Source organism: Notamacropus eugenii, chromosome 2, assembly GCF_028372415.1.
Source record: "Notamacropus eugenii isolate mMacEug1 chromosome 2, mMacEug1.pri_v2, whole genome shotgun sequence".
Taxonomy (NCBI): domain Eukaryota; kingdom Metazoa; phylum Chordata; class Mammalia; order Diprotodontia; family Macropodidae; genus Notamacropus; species Notamacropus eugenii.
In genome coordinates, this window is record NC_092873.1 from 319,420,107 (window position 1) to 319,438,979 (window position 18,873).

Consider the following 18,873-nt stretch of genomic DNA (forward strand, 5'->3'; position numbering starts at 1 on the left):
TATTGGATATAGCCAAAGTAGTACTTAGGTGAAAATGCATTATCTCTAGATGTTTACATCAGTAAAATAGAGGATCAAAGAACTAGGCATGCAACTAAAAGGAAAAAATAGAAAGAAAAACAAATTTTAAGTCCCCAATTAAACATCATATTGAAGAACCTGAAAATCAAAGGAAAGATTAGTAAAACTGAAAGTAAGAAACCCATTGAACTAATGAATAAAACTAGGAGATGGTTTTATGAAGAACAAAATATAGATAAAGCATTGGTTAATTTGATTTTTAAAAAGAAGAAAAAAACAAATGACCAGTATAAAAATGAAAAGTTTGAATTCACCACCAACGAAGATGAAATTAAAGCAGTTGTTTGGAGCTAGTTTGTCCAATTATATGCCAGTCAAGCTAACAATCTAAATGAAATGGAAATTTACAAAAACATAAATTGCCCTGGTCAACAGAAGAGGAAATAGAATACTTAAATAACCCTAGCTTAGAAAAAGGAATTGAACAACCCATCAATGAGCTCCCTAAGAAAATATTCCCAGGACCAGATGGATTCACAAGTGTATTCCACCAAATATTTTAAAAAATAATTATAATACTATGTAAACTATTCGGTAAAATAGGCAAAGAAGAAATCCTTCTGAATTCCTCCTACAACACAAATATGGTGCTGATACCCAAACCTGGAAGGTCAAAAACAGAGAAAGAAAACTATAGACCAATTCCCTAATGAATACTGATGCAAAAAAAAAAGATTAAATATCATTCTAGCAGGGAAATTAAAGCAATATATCACCAAGATCACACACTACGACCAGGTGGGATTTATACCAGATTCCAGGGCTTGTTCAATATCAGGAAAACTATCAGATATTGACCATATCAATAACAAAACCAAAAGAAATCATTTTATTATCTCAATAAATGCAGGAAAAACTTTTGACAAAAAGGCAATATTCATTCCTATGAAAAACACTAGAAAGCATAGGAATAAACAGAACTTTTTAAAAAATGATAAGTAGTGTCTATCTAACACCATCCATAAGCACTTTCTGTAATGGAGATAAACTACAAGTCTTTCCAATGAGATGGGGTGAAGCAAGGATGCCCCTTTTCACCACTATTATTCAGTATTGAACTAGAAATGCTAGCTATAGCAATAAGAGTAGGAAAAGAAATTAAAATAGGCAATAAAGAAACAAAACTATCACCCTTTGCTGATGATATGATAATATATTTAGAGAACCCTAGAAAATCAACTGAAAAACTAGTTGAAATAACAACTTCGGCAAAGTTGCTGGATATAAAACAAACCTATATAAATCATCAATATTTCTACATATAATCAACAAAGTCCAGCAGGAAGAGGCAGAAAGAGAAATTCCATTTAAAATAACTGTAGACAATATAAAATATTTGGAAGTCTACCAGCCACGCAAATCCAGGAACTATATGAACACAATTACAAAATCTTGTAATACTGTTCACACAAAGTCAGATCTAAACAATTGGAAAAATATAAATTGCTCAAGACTAGGCCAAGTCAATGTCATACAAATCAAATTACCAAAAACTTATTTTATAGAGCTAGGAAAAAATAACAAAGTTCATCTGGAAGAACAAAAGGTCAAGAATATCAAAGTTATCAATGAAAAAAATATAAAGAAAAGTGGCCTCGCAGCACCAGACTTCAAGCTGTATTACAAAGCATTAATCATGAAAACAATCTGGTACTGGCTAAGAAAAAGAGTGGTAGAGCAGTGGAGTAAATTAGAGGCACAATATACAGTAGTAAATGTTCATAATAATCTAGTGTTTGTTAAACACATAAGATCCAAGCTTTTGAGACAAGAACTCACTATTTGACAAAAATTTCTGAGAAAACTGGAAATAAGTTTGGCAGATACTAGGGAGAGACCAACATCTCACAATGTGTACCAAGAAAAGACCAAAATATATACATTAGTTAGACATAAAGGGTGATATCATAAGCAAATCACGGGAACATGGAATATTTTACCTGTCAGATCTATGGATAAGAGAAGAATTTATGACCAAATGAGATAGAGAGCATTATGGGACATAAAATGGATAATTTTAATTATATTTAATTTAAAAGATTTTGCACAAAAAAAACCTCAATGCAGCCAAGATTAGAAGGAAAGTAGGAAACTGTAAGGGGAAATTTTACAGCAAGTTTCTCTGATAAAGGCTTCGTATCTCAAATGTATAGAAAACTGAGTCAAATTTGTAAAAATGTGAGTAATTCCTCAATTTATAGTCAAAGGACATGAACAGGTAATTTTCAGAAGAAGAAATCAAAGCTATCCATAGTCATACAAAAAATGCTCTAAATCACTATTGATCAGAGAAATGAAAATTAAAGCAACTCTGAAGTACCACCTATCAGACTAGCTAATATGATAGAAAAGGAACATGACAAACGTTGGAGACATTGTCGAAAAACTGGGACACTAATGCCCTGTTCATGGAGCTGTGAACTGATCCAACCATTGTGGAGAGCAATTTGGAACTATGCCTAAAAGACTATAAAACTCTTCACATTCTTTGACCCAGCAATAACCCCAGTAGGTCTGTATCCCAAAGAATTTTAAAAAGAAAGGACTCATGTATACAACTATTTATACTAGCTCTTTTCTGGTGACAAAGAATTGGAAATTTAGGGAATGCCTATCAATTGAGGAATAGCTAAACAAGTTGTGGTATATGATGTGATGGAATACTATTTTACTAGAAGAAATGATGAGCAGTATACTTTCAGAAAAACCCAGGAAAATTTACGTGAACTGATGAAAAGTGAATTGAGCAGAACCAGGAGAACACTGTACACAATAACAAGAACACTACAATGGTCAACTGTGAACGACAGCTATTCCAGAAATACAATGATAAGACAATTCCTGGAACATTTATGATGAAAAATGCTATCTACCCTCTGAGAAAGAACTGATGGAGTCTGAATACAGATAAAAACATACTTCTTAAACTTTCTTTATTTTTCTTGGGTTGGGGGGTGGGATTGTGTTTTCTTTTATAACATGGCTAATACATTTTGTATGATATTACATTGTATAACTTATATCAAATTGGTAGGGAGAGAGGGAGAGAGAGAGAATTTGGAATTCAAAATTATAAAACACAAATTTTAAAAATTGTTTTTACATGTAATTGGGAAAAAATAAAATATTAAATATTTTTTTAAATGCTATCTACTTCCAGAGAAAGAACTGCTAGCATCTTAGTACAAATGGAAACATACTTTTTAAAAAACTTTACTATTCTTGTTTTTTTGGTCTGTATTTTCTTTTGCAGCATAGCTAATATGGAAATGTTTTACATGACTGTACATGTATAATCTGTATCAAATTGCTTGCTTTATCAAGGAGAGGGGTAGGGAGGGAGAGAGATTAGAACTCAAAATATTAAAAAAAAAAAAACCTGTTAGAAAAAAATTCTGGCCCTTTTCAGAATTCTTCCATGACTGCCTTCCGAGTATTCTATAATCCAGCTACCCTGGCCTACTGAACAATTTGGACTTCCTCCCATCTCCAATGTACCTCTGTGCTTTTGAACTGACTGCTCCCCCCTGCCTAGAATGCATTTCCTCATCACTTCCACATCTTGTTTCCCTGGCTTCCTGAAAGTTTAAATTCCACCTTCCACAGGAGACCTTTCCTGTTTCCCCAAGTTATTAATAACTTTCTCTTTCAAATTACCTTCACCTACTCTGTATATATCTTATATGGACCTAGTTATTTGCATGTTGTCTCTCACATTAGAATGTGACATCTTGGAGGTCAGGGGCTATGTTTTTGACTTTTTTTTGTATCCCTAGCACTTAACATAATAGCTGGTGTGGAGTAAATACTTAAATAAATGCTTGCTGACAGACTGACAGATGTGGCTAAAAAAAATTAATAAATTTAAAAGAGTTGTTAGCACGTAGATCCCAAGAAATCATTTCTGTTCCATGCAACAAACATTTATTATCAATTGGTGTGAAGTTGAATAATAGTAGTAGCCCACAAATATACGGTCCCTTAGGGTTAATAACGCAGTCTTCCCTACAACAAACAAATGAGACTGATAAGACAAGTGTTCTATTTCCATTTCACAGATGAGAAAAGTGAGGCTCAGAGAACTTAAGTAATTTCTCCAAGATTATATATACCAAATATTCAAACCCGAGTCTTCTGATTGGTTTTCCTTTCTTTCTTTCTTTCTTTCTTTCTTTCTTTCTTTCTTTCTTTCTTTCTTTCTTTCTTTCTTTCTTTCTTTCTTTCTTTCTTCCTTCCTTCCTTCCTTCCTTCCTTCCTTCCTTCCTTCCTTCCTTCCTTCCTTCCTTCCTTCCTTTCTGTTAAATAGAATGCTTCAGTTTGCATTCAGACAATATTAGTTTTTTCTCTGGAGGTGGATAGTATGCTTCACCATTAGTACTTTGGGATTATCTTGGATCATTGTATTGCTGAGAATAGCTAAATCGTTCAGTGGACTATTATATATAGTATTGTCATTACTGTGTACAACATTCTCCTGGTTTTGCTCACTTTGCTTTGCATCAGTTCATGTAAGCTTTTCTGAAATTTCCAGGTTTTTCTGAAATTTGTCTAGTCATCATTTCTTATATCACAATAATATTCCATCACAATCATATACCACTGTGTATTGTTTAGCCATTGCCAATTGATGGTCATCTCTTTGATTTCCAAGTCTTAGTCACCACGAAAAGAGCTTCTACATGTATTTTTATACAAATAGGTCCCTTTCCCTCCCCCTTTTTTTAATGTCTTTGGGACATAGATCAAACAGTGGTATGACTGCATCAAAGGATGTGTATATAGTTTTGTAGTCCTTTGGGCATAATTCCAAATTGCTCTCCAGAATTGGTTGAATCAGTCCACAACTCTACCAACAGTACATTAGTGTCCCAGTTTTCCCACATCCCCTCCAACATTTATCATTTTCATTTTTTGGTTGTATTGGCCTTTCTGATTGGTTTTTCCACTTCCTCTCCCTTTTGCTCCTCCTCAAAGGCCTGGGTACAAAGTGACTTTAACGTTGAGCAAGCACAAAAGAAGATAGAAGGGGTAAGGGGAAGAAGACAGATCAGTACTTACTATGATACAATGATACTTGAGGCGACTGCAGCAGTACAACTGGGTCTGGCTGCGCTGATGTGGCCTCTGTCTTCCCCTCTGGATACAGGTGTCCTGTCTTAAAAGCAGGAGAAGGCCATCAGTACTTCAAGGGGGGTGAGGGGGTAGAGATGATAGCAATTCCTTCCAGTTTGAGTAGCCCCTAGTCTTGTTCAGTGAACCACTTTCACATACCTGGTAGTTTTCTACTCCTGGGTAACTGGGGAAGAAGGAGGTTAAATGAAAAACTTGAATCAGTGTTGGGGCCATGGTAGCATACTAACCGGAGGCAGCGTTTCTCAGACAGACTCAGGGGCATGTCCCGCAGCATGTGATTTCTCTGGGTTATTGTCAGGCCCTGCAGTTCCTTCACCAACAAGGTCCGCTTCTCTGTTAAGGAGTAAACACTGAGAATGGGTCTAAGCTCAGGAAACTTGAGCAATCAATCATATCTCCTCCCCTTTTCCAGATGGAGGAGCAGATAGACCTTTATTTCCTGAGCATATCTCATTGATCTGGAGCACAGGTTCCCAAAGTGGGGAATACCAGTCTGTGGGGGGGGGGGTCGCTAAAATGATGGGGGTGGTGTTCGTAGCCTCAGGTGCAGTTGGAGGGGGGGCATTGAATAAAAACAGGGAAGTAGTAGAAGCATATGGAAAGAAGATAAGATATAATTTTGAAAAACCGTTTGGAAATGTTTCATCTATTTTATAACAGAGTTAAAGTCATAGTGATTATATATTTTTTTCAAATAAGTGCACAAAATACGAGTTATAACTGATCAGTGGTCAAGTCCACCCATAGGTCCTAACAAGCAAATGTTGACAAGCAAGCACGTGGCTCCTGGTTGGGAAGTCCATCTTGCATCAGCAGGAATATATGCATGTAATGACTTATTCCCAATACGATACTATATGGTTACATGACATAATGTTGCATCGTCAAAATTTCAATGCAGTAGAAAAACACAAATTTAAAATAAATTGTTAAATTTAAGATATTTAAAAAATAATCTTTTTTTGAAATGATGCAAATTTCAAAAAATCATTAAACGGTTAAAGAAAGTAGACTGGGGAGCACAGCACTGAGTAATTTTCTTTCAAAGGATGTGGTAGGCCAAAAAAGTTTGGGAACCTCTGATCTGGAGGAAAAATGAGGGAAACTTCTGGTCTCAACCTAACCTACACCTAATACTGCCTAAAAATTTTCTTTCCAGAGAGAAGTTGTTCTGTGTTCGTTCTTCGTTTTCAAAGACTATGACATTAGAGAAATGATGACATGACTTGCACTTGACTTTGTTTTGAGTGAGGGAGAGCTGTGCAAGGTCACCAGCCTCACTTTCCCCTCCTGAGCCATCTGGGTCCAGTGACCAGATATTCATCAGGATGACTGGAGATGGCCCAGAATGCAGTGGGAGAAGCAAAGCAAAAGTTTGTAGATTAAAATGCGACAGGATAACAGTCTTCCAAGCCATTTAATTGTAAACAGTAGACTTCCCAGATTTTTTCAGCAAGATATGTTAAAAACTCAGAAAATAGTATGAAGTAAAGAAGGTTACATTCAAACTTCAAAGTGGAATAGGCCCTCTAATAAGGCCAAATAAAGAGCTGATTTAGTGGAAACAACTCATATCAATGAACTATTTAAAAAACCTAATTTTTCTCTCTGACTTAAGTTTCCCTCCACTCTCAACTATCTTCTATAGCCATCAAAGTGATATCTGAAAACTATAGGTCTGCCAGTGTCACCCCCATCTGCCCTCTATAAATCCATAAGCTACAGTGGTTACTATATCCTCCAGGATCAATTATATAGTCCTTTGCTTTTCATTGAAAGCTCTTTGCATCTTGGCCCCTTCCTATCTTTCTATCTTTTTATATTTCATTTTCTCCATTCTTTCTATAATTCAGCTCTGTTGTTGTTCAGTTGTTTCAGTAATGTCTGACTCTTTGTGATACCATTTGGGGTTTTCTTGGCGAAGATACTGGAGTGATTTGCCATTTCCTTCTCCAGTTCATTTGACAGATGAAGAAACTGAGGCAAATAGAGTTAAATGACTTGCCCGAAGTCACACAGCTAATAAGTGTCTGAGATCAGATTTGAACTCAGGAAAATGAGTTTTCCTGACTTCAGGCCCAGTCTTCTATCCACTGATAATCCAGTTGTACTGGGCTAATTACTGTTCCTCATCTAAGACATCTGAAATCTGTAGCTTTACCCTGACTGACCCTAAGGCTCTTCCTCACATTCACCTCCTTGCTTGCCTGGCTCCCTTCAACATTCAGCTGAAGTGCTGCTTCCTTTAGAAGGCCTTTCAAAATTGCCTCAGCTATCCCCTCTAAGGTCACTCTCTATGCATCCTATATGTAGGCAGCTAGGTAGTAGAGTGTATAGAGCACTAGGTTTAGAATCAGGAAGACCCGAGTTCAAATCCAGCCTCAGATACTTAATAGTGGTGTAACCTCAGGCAAATCACTTAACCACTATTTGCCTCAGTTTCCTCATCTGTAAAATGGGGATGACAACAGCACCTACTTCTTAGGATTGTTGTGAAGATAAAAGGAGATAATAATTGTGAAGGTCTTAGCACAGGGCCCAGTATAAACTGTAAACTCTACATAAATGTTAGCTTTTTAAATTACATACCAATTTATATGGGGCAGCTAGGTAGCATTGTAGATAGAGTGCTGGGCTAGTCAGGAAGACTCATCTTCCTGAGTTCAAATCCAGTCTCAGATATATATTAACTACGTAACCCTGGGCAAGTCACTTAACCCTGTTTGCCTCAGTTTCCTTATCTGTCAAATGAGCTGAAGAAGGAAATGGCAAACCACTCCAGTACCTTTGCCAAGAAAACCCCATGATAGGACTGAGGTGACCGAAAAACATTAATGTATATTATGTGGTCTCTAAATTAGAATAAAAGTTTCTTAAGGGCAGGGATTTTTTTGTTTGTTTTTACTTTGTATCTGAGTTTAGTGTACCACTTGGTGCTTACTAAGTACTTGATAGATTTTAAAAAAAGAAAAAATCCCTGGCCCTCAAGGAACTTACATAGATAGTGTATCCTTGAATGCACAGACCTAAATTTTTCTTGAAAGTCCCAGAGCCTAAAACATGGAAAGTACTTAATACTGATTGATTAATTCTACTATGGAAAACAAATAGTGAAGGAGAAGAGACCTGAGAAAGGTACATCCCTACTCTCTTCTAAAACAAAACAGCTTAGAAGACTGTTCAAACAAAAGGACAGAATCCAGAAAGGAGGAGCTGGAAGAATGCTTTCCAGAAGGGCCTAATGGCAAAAGCTAGAGAAAGGTGGGCGAAGGAGAAACAGGATTTCTAGGGGGCAAAGATGTGAATGTGTGAGATGTGATAAGATTGTCTTAGCAGGTGGCTACTGCAGTAACAAATAGGGTGGGCATCCCTCCTGCCAAACTCACCTTCTTCTTCCCTGAGGGTCATGTCCAATTCCAAGTCGTATTGCCGAATACTGGGTCGGGCAGAACGTGACATATCCCTCAGCAAGGGTCGGCTACTTTTCCGCCTCAATTTGACTGTTTGGTTGTAGTACTCAGAGATAATGGCCCCCCTGCTTCGGCCTGTGGGGTTGAAATTGTGAAGGGAGAAGACACTTGGGAAAATTCAGGGATGAGCTAGATTAACCATGCATCTTCTGTTTCTTCCTGTCTTCTCTTACCCCATCCCCATTTACCTGTATCACCTCTCACTCTAAAACTAATGTTCTGGAAGTTGCCAAGAATGTGGGGGTGGGACACCTCTCTATCCTTTAAAGGCTTGGCTGGGGCCTCTTCCCAGGGTCCCAAGAATAGAGAGAGCAACTAGGAGGCCCAAGTCCCTGAATAAGACCCAATAGGAAGGCCTCTTTCCCAAGAGAACTCAAGGCATCCAAAAAGTCTTCTATTTTTACTCTCGTTATTGAGTCTTTTTTAGAAACCCAGCTAGCACTTTGTTAAGATACCAGGCAGGGCAGGAATAGAAAGATACAAGCTCTGAACACGCACAAAGCCCAACTCCCACAGCACTGGGTGAGAGGAACACGTCTCAGAGCAAGGTGAAGTACCTGAAAGGGAACAAGGATGGGGCAGGCAAAAGGGGAATGGGTTTGGGAAAGAGATTTCCCTCACTCACCAATGGTTCGGCTGGGCATATTGGCCAGGATCTTAAGTGTGGCTGAGCAGTATTCCTGAGGGGCCCTGAGGAGCTGGGAACCTCCACCTATAAAAGAATCCCAGAATTTGAGTAATAGAAGAGACTTCAACAACCTTCTAGTCTGGAGAAAACTGCTGAACACCCATAGGAATCAAACAGCAATTCTCTTTACTTTAAGTAACCTATAAGTCTGGTGGCAGAAAATGAGGGGAAGTGGATTAAGCACTAGATGTAGAGTCAGGGAAGACCTAGGTTCAGATTCAGCCCCTGACACTAACTGGGTGACCTTGGGCAAATCACTTCATATCTCGGGTGCTCAGTTTTCTCATCCACAAAATGAAAGTGTTGGACTGGATGGGGTAAGGGCAGGGAACAAGTATTTATGTAGTACCTGATATATGTCAGATACCATGCTAAGTACTTTACAAATACCATCTCATTTGATTTATATAATGACCCAGTGAAACTGGTGCATTTTACAGTCGAGGAAACTGAGACAACCAGAGGTTGAGTGACTTTTCCAGGGTCATACATACAATAAGTGCTGGAGGCCAGATTTAAACTCAGGGCCTCCTGATTCCAGGCACAGTCATCTATCCACTTCACCACTAGGTTGCCTAAACCCCCAGTTGGAACTGATCTAAGACATATCTACTAGTAAAAGGAGCCCCCGCCTCCTCTCTGGATAAACTACTTACCTTTGTCTCGGGGAGGCCATTCCTGGAGTTCCAAAGCTTCAGCTTCAGCCTCAGCCCGTTGACTCTGTTCCTGGATGAGTTGATGGAAGGAGTCATGTACAATGCTCTCATCGTATGGACTGGGGTCCGGGCTGTTGGGGAATAGAAAGGTTAGGGTTCCCTATGCCTGCTCCTCAAGAAAAGAGCGGAGCCAGTATCTCGGAAGCCCTCTCAAATAGACCTTATCAAAATCTGTCAGAGGTCCCTGTAGGAAGATTCCCCCATCCCTCCTCAGCCTCCACAGTTTTTAAGCATTTTTCTTCCCTAGAAACCTTTGAGGTGAGGTTGTAGGACATTAACCTGATGGGATGGCCTCTAAATCCATTTCACAGATGAGTACACAAACACAGAGGAATTCAAAGATCTGCTCACAAATTCACACAACTGGTACATATCAGAGGCAGAACTGGAACCCACATCTGCTGACTTCAAGACCAGTGCCAGGTCCACGGTGCCACATTGGTGCTGTGGGAGTTGTGTCCCTCACCCGTCTGACAGCTTACCTAGGGCTTTCCCTGCCTTCAGGAATGGAAAGGATGAAAGAAGGGGTCCGAGACATTTCAGGTGCTTCTGTTCAGGCTCCTATTACAACTGTCTCCCACCTAGAGAGAAATGGAAAGTTTGGTCATATGACAATTAGATCTAACCTGCCCTGCTCTCTGGGGACACTATGTCGTATCAGGGAAGGCACTCCCCCTTCCCAGGCCACAGCCTGTGCCAGCCGACACTCTAGGCAACATTCCCCCTTCTTTCCCTTCTGACCATGCCCGGGCTGTGCCAGTTGAGCACATGATGAATTAGTTTCCCCCAAAGTCCAGCCCAGGACTAACTTGGGAATACTGCTATTCTAATCATACTGTTTGCCTCCTCAGTGGGTGGTGGAAGGGCAAGCGGGAGGGAGAGAACTGCAAACTCAAAAAACAATTTTTTTAATGCTAGAAATAAATAATAAAAAGAAAAAGAAACTGACTGAGGGAGAGGGGAGGAAGGGGGCAGGGAGGGAGGCTCGGTCTTCTCTAGGCAGGGTCCCCAGCTGTTTCCTGGATGTTGTTGGCCTCAGGAAGTTCAGGGTGGGGTGTTTAGTAACCCCAGGTTACCTCCTTATCTACAGTTCCTGTCCTTGTTTCAAACAATCCAGAGGTCCAGCAGAAGGGTTTTATGGAAGTAAGAAAGGCCAAGGACTGCAAAAAGATTGCTCCGAACAGCCTGCTCAAAGCAGGCACCTACACCCACAGCCGCACCCACCATCACTGATGCTGGGATAGGTGGCCTCCCCATAACCCAGTACCTGCTTCCTACTTCACAGGAAACCTGTCTAAGGCCTAATAACCTCCCTATGTCAAACCCATGGGACCGAGCACAGGGGACATGGTGACCAGGGTCTGGAAGCCCCTACGGAAAAGAGGGTACAGAGGTAACTGAGTCCCCATTGGCTTCCCAGCTCCCTCCCCAGTTCTTTGTGGCATGCTTCTGGGAGTTGAGCCTAAGGGGTAGGAAGGGCAGAATTAAGGCCCTTTTCCAGATTAATTAGCTTCACCACATTTCTACAGCAAATAACTTCGTGTTCTCACTCAGGTCAGTCCAGAACGAGAGGATCTCTACTTGCTCCTAGGTCAGCCCTTCCCTGTCCCCACCCCACGAGATAGCCAGGAACAATCTGCCATTGTCCGGTCTGCTGCCCTCCCCTAAGTGGGCAGAATTCGAATGAGAATGCCTTTGTTTTTATGTCCCCAACCAAGCGGAGGAGGAGAGGAAAGTGGGCGGGCCCAAGCAAGACAAAAAAGGCCTAAGACCCACAATTCCGGCTCCTGCCTTGAGGACTTTTATCTTAGTGCGTCTTCCTGGGTGCAGGAGAAAGTTGAGTCCTGAACTGAGTGGAAACAAAGTCCTCTGAATCCTTGCTGCCCTTTTTAAAAGCCTGATCTCACAGCGGGAGGCTATGGGTAAGATAATAAGGAAGAAAGGAGTTCAGCTCATTGAAGGGCACTTGACCCAGACAAGACAACACTTGATCCAGAGCCATGGGAGCTTTTTAGATTCTTTCCTCAACTCACTGCCATTCCAGCCCCACCCAAGGACAAGCTCAGACTCCCCTGTGAATGGACCCAGTCTTTCCACTTGAGGAACCCAAGAGGCTCTACTTCCTCCCTAAGGTATCCATCTTTTTCTTTTCCCGAATGGAGAATGGGTAGGGAGTCGAAGCCCTACCCTTAACCTTGCCTCGGACCTGGCACTAAGCCACCAGAGAAAGCCAGGCCCCCGGAACTGAGCTAGGAAACACCATGAACAGCTAGACACTTCATCCCCAGCTGTTCCCTCATGGCACTCCCACTGCACTCTGCCTTCCCAGCTAATCCTCTTAAGGGGGCTAGTCAAGGCCTACTTACCGAATCTATCCTTTCTGGGGCCTCAGCCAAGTTGAGTAGGAGAGGGGCTGGCAGAAAGGAAGGGATGTTTACAGGAATTCCCTCTGGTGTCTAAACTAACCTCGAGTCACTTCTGTACACCCCCTCCCCACCAGGCCTGCCCACGGTGAAAGGTCAAGCATCACCCCAGCAACTTGACAACACTCCCCACCCCCAACTATTAACATACAAACCTCCCCCCCTCCTCAGCTGCCCACAGCTTCCTCTAACCTGACTGCAACCCAAGTGGCTGTTTTTTCTTCCATCCCCTCCTCCAGATCTCTCTCCCCACAGATATACAGTAGCTAATTTTGGGCTGAAATCATCTATTGTAATACCTTCACTTTACAGATGAGGAAACTGAGACTGACAGTAGTAACAAGATGACCCAACAAGTAAGCTAGCAGAGCCAAGGATTCTGACCTCAAGTCCAGTGATCTCTCCCCTCCCCTTCGCAGCTTCCTTCCACAAGATCTCTCCTTTTCTTCTCTCCCCTGCTCAGACTCAAATTCCACTAGATCTTTCCCTTAATTCTTTTGTTTCTCTTTTTTCCCCTCCCCAGCTTTGGAGCTTGGGTCAAGGAGCAGCAGGCATTTGAGGGAGTGCCCTGTGCCAACACGTCTCAGAGGTCAGAGCCCCTAAAGGGCTCCTCCATGTGCCTGGATAACATAGAGAGTGCACACAGAAATATCCTATGGAGGAGAGAAAACCCCACAATCCCTAACCCAAAATCCTCTGGAATTTCACTGAGCTCCAGCAGGGAGGGAGTGCTAGAAGGGGTGGGAGTAGCCTAGGAAGCCTAGGGAGTAGCCTGAGCCCCAGGCAAATGGAATTACCATTTGGAGGCTGGGCTAGTGAAAGCTAAGTCAGTCTGATAGGCGGCTCAGTTTCAAGACTGAAACAAAAAGGGGCCCCAGCCTAGCAGCTTCAACCTCTAACTAAGCTTCACTGTGAGGTCAGCTGCTCTCCTTTCCACTTCCCAGCACTTCTATTTCATTCTACGACCAGGATCTTAACCCTTGGAAATCACTCACCTACATAGGAAAGGCAAAAGAGGTAAAACTTCTCTCGGTCTAAGTTCATCTGGGATCTGCCTAGCTGGGAACTGACTCACCTGTTCACACATAAACTCCTCCCAAGGGTTGCTGGGAATTGTAGTCTTCATCAGTCACCTAGTTCCTAGGAACCTAAAATTTACTTCACTTAATACATGGAAAGAAGACCCTTCTATCACATCCTTGATAAATGGCCATCCATTCTTCACCAAAAAACCTCCAGTTATGGGGAACTCATTGTGTAGGAGAAAAAAACTGAAGCTGGAATCAGAAATCCTGGGTTAAAATCCAGACTCTGTCACTTAACATCTGTGTGATTTATGGTAAAGTACTTCCAATCCAAAAGCATTTAACTGGCATAATCAAGATCTTGAGGAATAGGGATATAAAGGCATATTAAAAAGTTCCTGTTCTCAAGGAACATAGGACCATACAATAACCCTAAAAGGCAGGACACAGATGGCAAATTGCTTTAAATGCAAAACTTTGAATGCCTTCCCACACAGGTCAAGAAACATTTAATGCCTAGTACGCACCAGGTACCAGGCTAATCACTGGTAACATGTAGAAGGGTGTGAGGGGATCCCAATCTCTGCTCTCAAGTAGCTCATGATCTAATTGGGGTAACAACATGAAAATAGCTACGTACAAACAAGATATATCCAGAATAGATGAGATCATCAAGAGGGAAGGTATTATTAGCATTAAGGGGGATGGGGGAAGACTTTTTGTAGAAGGTGGGGTTTTTAGCTTAGACTTGAAGGAAGCCAGGAGCGGGTAGACATGGGGCATTCAGAGAAAATACCCAGAGTTTAGAGATGGAGGGTCTGAGTGAGGACCAAGAGAGGAGGGAAAGGAAAGGGAGCTAGATGAAAGTCTAGAAAGGTAGGAAGGAGATAGATTATGAAGGACTTTACCTGGGGGTAATAGGGAGCCACAGGAGTTTTTTGAGTGAGGGGGTGGAGTAGGAGGTGGGTGTGACATGGTCAGACCCATGCTTTAAGAAGATCATTGGGATAACTGAGTAGTTAGTTCACTCCCTCTTAGATCCTTTGGCTTTTGCTATGTCTGTCTCCATGATTAGAAGGTACTCCTTCCTCACTTCTGATTCTTAGAATCTCTGATAATAATAATACTTATATAATGTTATGTGCCAGGCACTATGCTAACCACTTTACAAATGATATCCCATTTGATCCTCACAACAACCCTGGAAGGTAGGTGCTATTATTATGTCCATTTTACAGATGAGGAAACTGAGGTTAAATTTGCCCAGGATTGTGCCAGGAAGTATCTGAGGTTGAATTTGAACTCAGGTCTTCTTGTCTCCAAGTCCAGCACTTTATAACCATTGCCTATCTGTCCCAAGAAGTAGAACTTCCTTTGAAGTTCTACCCAGATAATACCTCTTATGAGGTGTTACCTCATATGAGGCCTCTCCTGACCCCCTTACCTACTAACATTTTCCCCAACATTAATTACCCTGTATGTTTTTTGTTATGTGTTTTGCAAATAAGCATATATGTATATATATATATATACATATATATATGAGTGTGTGTGTGTGTATATATATATCTTCCCCTCTCCCAGTAGACTATCAACTCCCTGATGGCAGGGACTGTTTTCTTCTTGTCTTTGTGTTTCTAGTGCTTTGGTACACTGTAGATGTTTGATAAAAGTTGATTAATTCTCACAGGAGGTCATATTGAAGGCTATATTAGGACCTGGTCTATGGTGGTGACAATTTGAAGTAAAGAATATGGAAGACACAAACCTGGGTGACTGGAAGGAGGGTGGTTCCCTTAGCCTACCTTCTTCCTGAACCTTGCTTCTCTCATCAGTAAAATGTGAGGACTGGACCAGTCTCCCATGAAATGTTTTCTTCTCCCACACACCCTGCCCATTAAAATGCAAATTTGTCATTGGTCCAGTTACATAAGTATATATGAAATATGTATGAAATAAATACAAGGTAATTAAAGGGAAGGGGCATTAGCTAAGGATAAAGAAAGGCCTCAGTCACCAAATGTTTTACAAAGGATGAGGTGCCAACTCTCCCACCTCTAGCAAAGCTATTGCTATTTGGTGAAACTGCCAGTGCTACAGAGCCCTCTCTTGATGAATTCTGGAATAGTCAATGGGCTTGCTTTTCCTCACCAGTCCTGGCTGGGCTCTGTACTGATTTTTGAATGCCAGGGCTATGCCTGAGGATTTTTGAGCCTGTATGGGTCTCTGTGAACCAACCTAACCCTGTCTATCCAAGGCTCCAGTGGTCACAATCCCAGCCTATAATCCTGAGCTCTCTGGTGGTGCCAATCCATGTCCAAATCCATGCTCAGGACCCTCTGAACTGCCCTGTCATACCCTCACATACTTTCATTATACCATGTTGCTAAATTCTTCTTTTGCTGGTTTATAGGATGTTAGGATTTAGAGCCAGAAGAGGTCATATATTTTCTAAATAAGGGAGCTGAGACCCAGAGAGATTCTAGTAACTTGCCTAAGGTCAACTTCCCTAAATCCTCTTTTTTTCCCCTCTTTCTAAAGTCCCATGGCTTTAGGATGAAGAAAATTAGATGCCATAGAAAAGAATAAATTCATGGACTCTGAGAGTAGAAAGTGACCCCAGAGGTCATCTAGTCTAACTAATATCTGAGTAAGGCATCTAGGTGGTGCAGCACATATAAGCACTTGGCCTGGAGTCAGTAAGACCTGAGTTCAAATCCAGCCTCAGATACTTACTAGTTGTGTAACCCTGGGCGAATCACTTAAACCTGTTTGCCTCAATTCTTCATCTGTAAAATGAGCTGGAGGAGGAAATGACAAACCACTCCGGCATCTTTGCCCAAAAAAACCCTAAATGGGGTCACAAAGAGACTGAAATGACTAAACAATATTTCTTGAGTAGGACCAAGTCTGTGCCATCCCTAACAAAAAGGTCATCCAGCCCACCTAAAGACTCCTGAAGATGCCACCTTGAACAGATATGCGACTGAAAGCCTGCCGTGTCTACTAGTCTAAACCCAAACCTGTCACTAATTAACTCACTATGTGATTCTTGACAAGGGACTTGTTTCCTCATTTTTTTTAATGGGAATAATAAGCCCAACCCCCCACCAACCTCCCATGGTTGTGACAACTCTCTCTGTCAAACAGTATTATAAAGTATGTGGCCACACTATGGATTTGATTATATACCATAGTATATCAAACCAGGTTCCTCATTTACATAAGTAGAAAACATATCTTTCTAACTGGATGGCCCACGATAAAGGTGTCTTCCCTGCATCTACAGATAGATGGTGCAGTGGAATACTGAACCTGGAGTCAGGAAACCCTGAGTTCAAATCCTGCCTCAGGCACTTAATAGTCATGCAAACCTGAACAAGTCTGACCTCCTTTAACCTTCTATCTGCTTCAGTTTTCTTATCTGTAAAATGAGGATAATAATAGCAACTACCTGTTGTTGTGTGTGTGTGTTCGTCCTTCGTTGCCGAAGAAGACCATGCCATCAGAGAAATAATGACATGACTTGCACTTGACTTTGAGTGAGGAAGGGCTGTGCAGGTCTCCAGCTTCACTTCTCCTCCAGAGCCATCTGAATCCAGTGACCAGATATTCATCAGGATGACTGGAGATGACCCAGGATGAGGCAATTGGGGTTAAGTGACTTACCCAAGGTCCCACAGCTAGTGAGTGTCAAGTGTCTGAGGTGAGATTTTGAACTCAGGTCCTCCTGACTCCTGCACTGGTGCTCTATCCACTGCACCACCTAGCTGCCCTCCCTGTTGTTATGAATATGTTTGAAAAGCACTTATCACAATGCCTAGCTGACATACACAAAATTCTTAATAAATGCTTATTGTCTATCTATCTGTTCTTCCCAAACATTATCCAAGGGGCTTTAGCTGTTGTTCTTCTTGGCCCCAGAGAGCAGAAATGGTAGAAGTGTGCTGTTTTTGTTGGTGTTCAGTTGTTTTAGTAATGTCCAACTCTTCATGCCCACATTTGGGTTTTCTTGTTAAGTGACTAGCACAGGGTCACATAGCTGGTAAGTACCTGAAGCTAGTTTACAAGGAGATGAGTCCTCCTGACTCCAGGCCCAGTACTCCACCTAGTTGCCCCAGGTAGATGTTACAAAGAGCAAATTTAGCCTTGCTACCAGGAAACTCTTCCTAACAATTAGAGCTATCCAAAACTGGAATGGGGTACCTCTCATAAGGTAGTGAGCTACCCATCACTGTAGATCTTCAAGCAAAAGGACAGATGACCTCCTTTCAGGTAGAATATACAGGGAAATTCTTGTTCACTCTTACTTGGTGTAGATGAGACTTCTGAGGTCCCTTCCAGTTCTGAGTCTAAAGTATTTGTTAACAATTATTCCATGCCCAGCACTACAGTGAGTATGGCAAAGGTGCAAGAAAGAAAGAAAGGAAAGAAGGAAGGAAGGAAGAAAAAAAGAAAGGAAGGAAGAAACAAAGAAAGAAAAGTATGACAAGATCCCTATATCCTCAGGGAGTTTATACTTGCTTAAGAGGCAATCTAAATTTGGTCTTTCTTTCAGGCCTGTCATCCAACATGGAAGCAGCGCTGTGATCTAGTGAAGATGGATGTGATCTTAGGCAAATCATCTCAGCTCTTTCACTTCAATTCAAGCAATAGTTAATGCATGACCGCTGTACTAGGAGCCGAGGACAAAACATTTTTAAATGAGCTGCAGTCAAGGAATTTATATTCTACTGGGCATGGAGGGGGCAGGATCAAGTATAACAAGGACACAATAAGTATGATACAAGATAGGGTATGATGGAAATAAAAGAGAGATCAATCAATCAATACATAGTTTTTAAGCACCTACCACATACCAGGATCTGTGCGAAATGCTAGGGACACAAAAGGATAAAAAAAAAAGAGTCCTTGTCCTCAAGGAGCTTACAGTCTAATGGGGGAGGCATCATACAAATTGTTGTCGTATTTGTCCTTCGTTGTCGAAGAAGACCATGATGACACATGATTTTCAGTTGACTTTGATTTGAGTGAAGGAGGACTGTGCAAGGTCATCAACCTCACTTTCTTTTCATGCAAATAAATACGTACAAAGTAAGCTATATTCAAGATAATTAGAAAATTAACAGAGGGAAGGCACTAGAATTAAGAGGCGTTGGAGGTTTCATATAGAAGGCAATATTTTAGTTGGGACTTAAAGGAAACCAGGGAGGTCAGTAGTTGGAGCAGAGAAGAAAGAGCATCCAGGAATGGGGGAAGTCAAAGAAAATGCCTGGACAAAGTGCTTTAAGAAAATCTGAGGAAGATAACTCACATCGGGAGGGAGTGGGGAAAGAA

General features: G+C 41.3%; 1 protein-coding gene and 1 long non-coding RNA gene across 15 annotated transcripts in view; one reads left to right on the forward strand and one right to left on the reverse strand.

The window, feature by feature from the left end:
• The window catches only part of TMC6 (transmembrane channel like 6), a 56,011-nt gene that overhangs the window by 23,762 nt on the left and 13,376 nt on the right, over positions 1-18,873 (reverse strand). For 6 of the 13 annotated variants that reach the window (XM_072645150.1, XM_072645151.1, XM_072645152.1 and 3 more), the window contains 6 exons: positions 10,571-10,669; positions 10,029-10,159; positions 9,310-9,396; positions 8,601-8,759; positions 5,442-5,547; positions 5,140-5,236 (listed from right to left, as the gene is read on the reverse strand). In XM_072645150.1, the coding sequence (XP_072501251.1) occupies positions 5,140-5,236; positions 5,442-5,547; positions 8,601-8,759; positions 9,310-9,396; positions 10,029-10,159; positions 10,571-10,626 (636 nt within the window). In that variant the 5' untranslated portion in view covers positions 10,627-10,669. Of the gene's footprint in view, positions 1-5,139; positions 5,237-5,441; positions 5,548-8,600; positions 8,760-9,309; positions 9,397-10,028; positions 10,160-10,570; positions 10,670-11,037; positions 11,149-12,454; positions 12,594-12,895; positions 12,992-13,506; positions 13,673-18,873 lie in introns of those variants that run through there. The other 7 variants (XM_072645154.1, XM_072645160.1, XM_072645155.1 and 4 more) reach the window with 6 other exon arrangements.
• Positions 11,523-18,658, forward strand: LOC140527878 (uncharacterized). 2 transcript variants are annotated; one of them, XR_011974960.1, is made up of 3 exons: positions 11,523-12,220; positions 12,824-17,242; positions 18,095-18,658. It is a non-coding gene; the product is annotated as an uncharacterized lncRNA (long non-coding RNA). The 2 variants fall into 2 exon arrangements; XR_011974959.1 differs by having other exon boundaries at positions 12,824-12,867.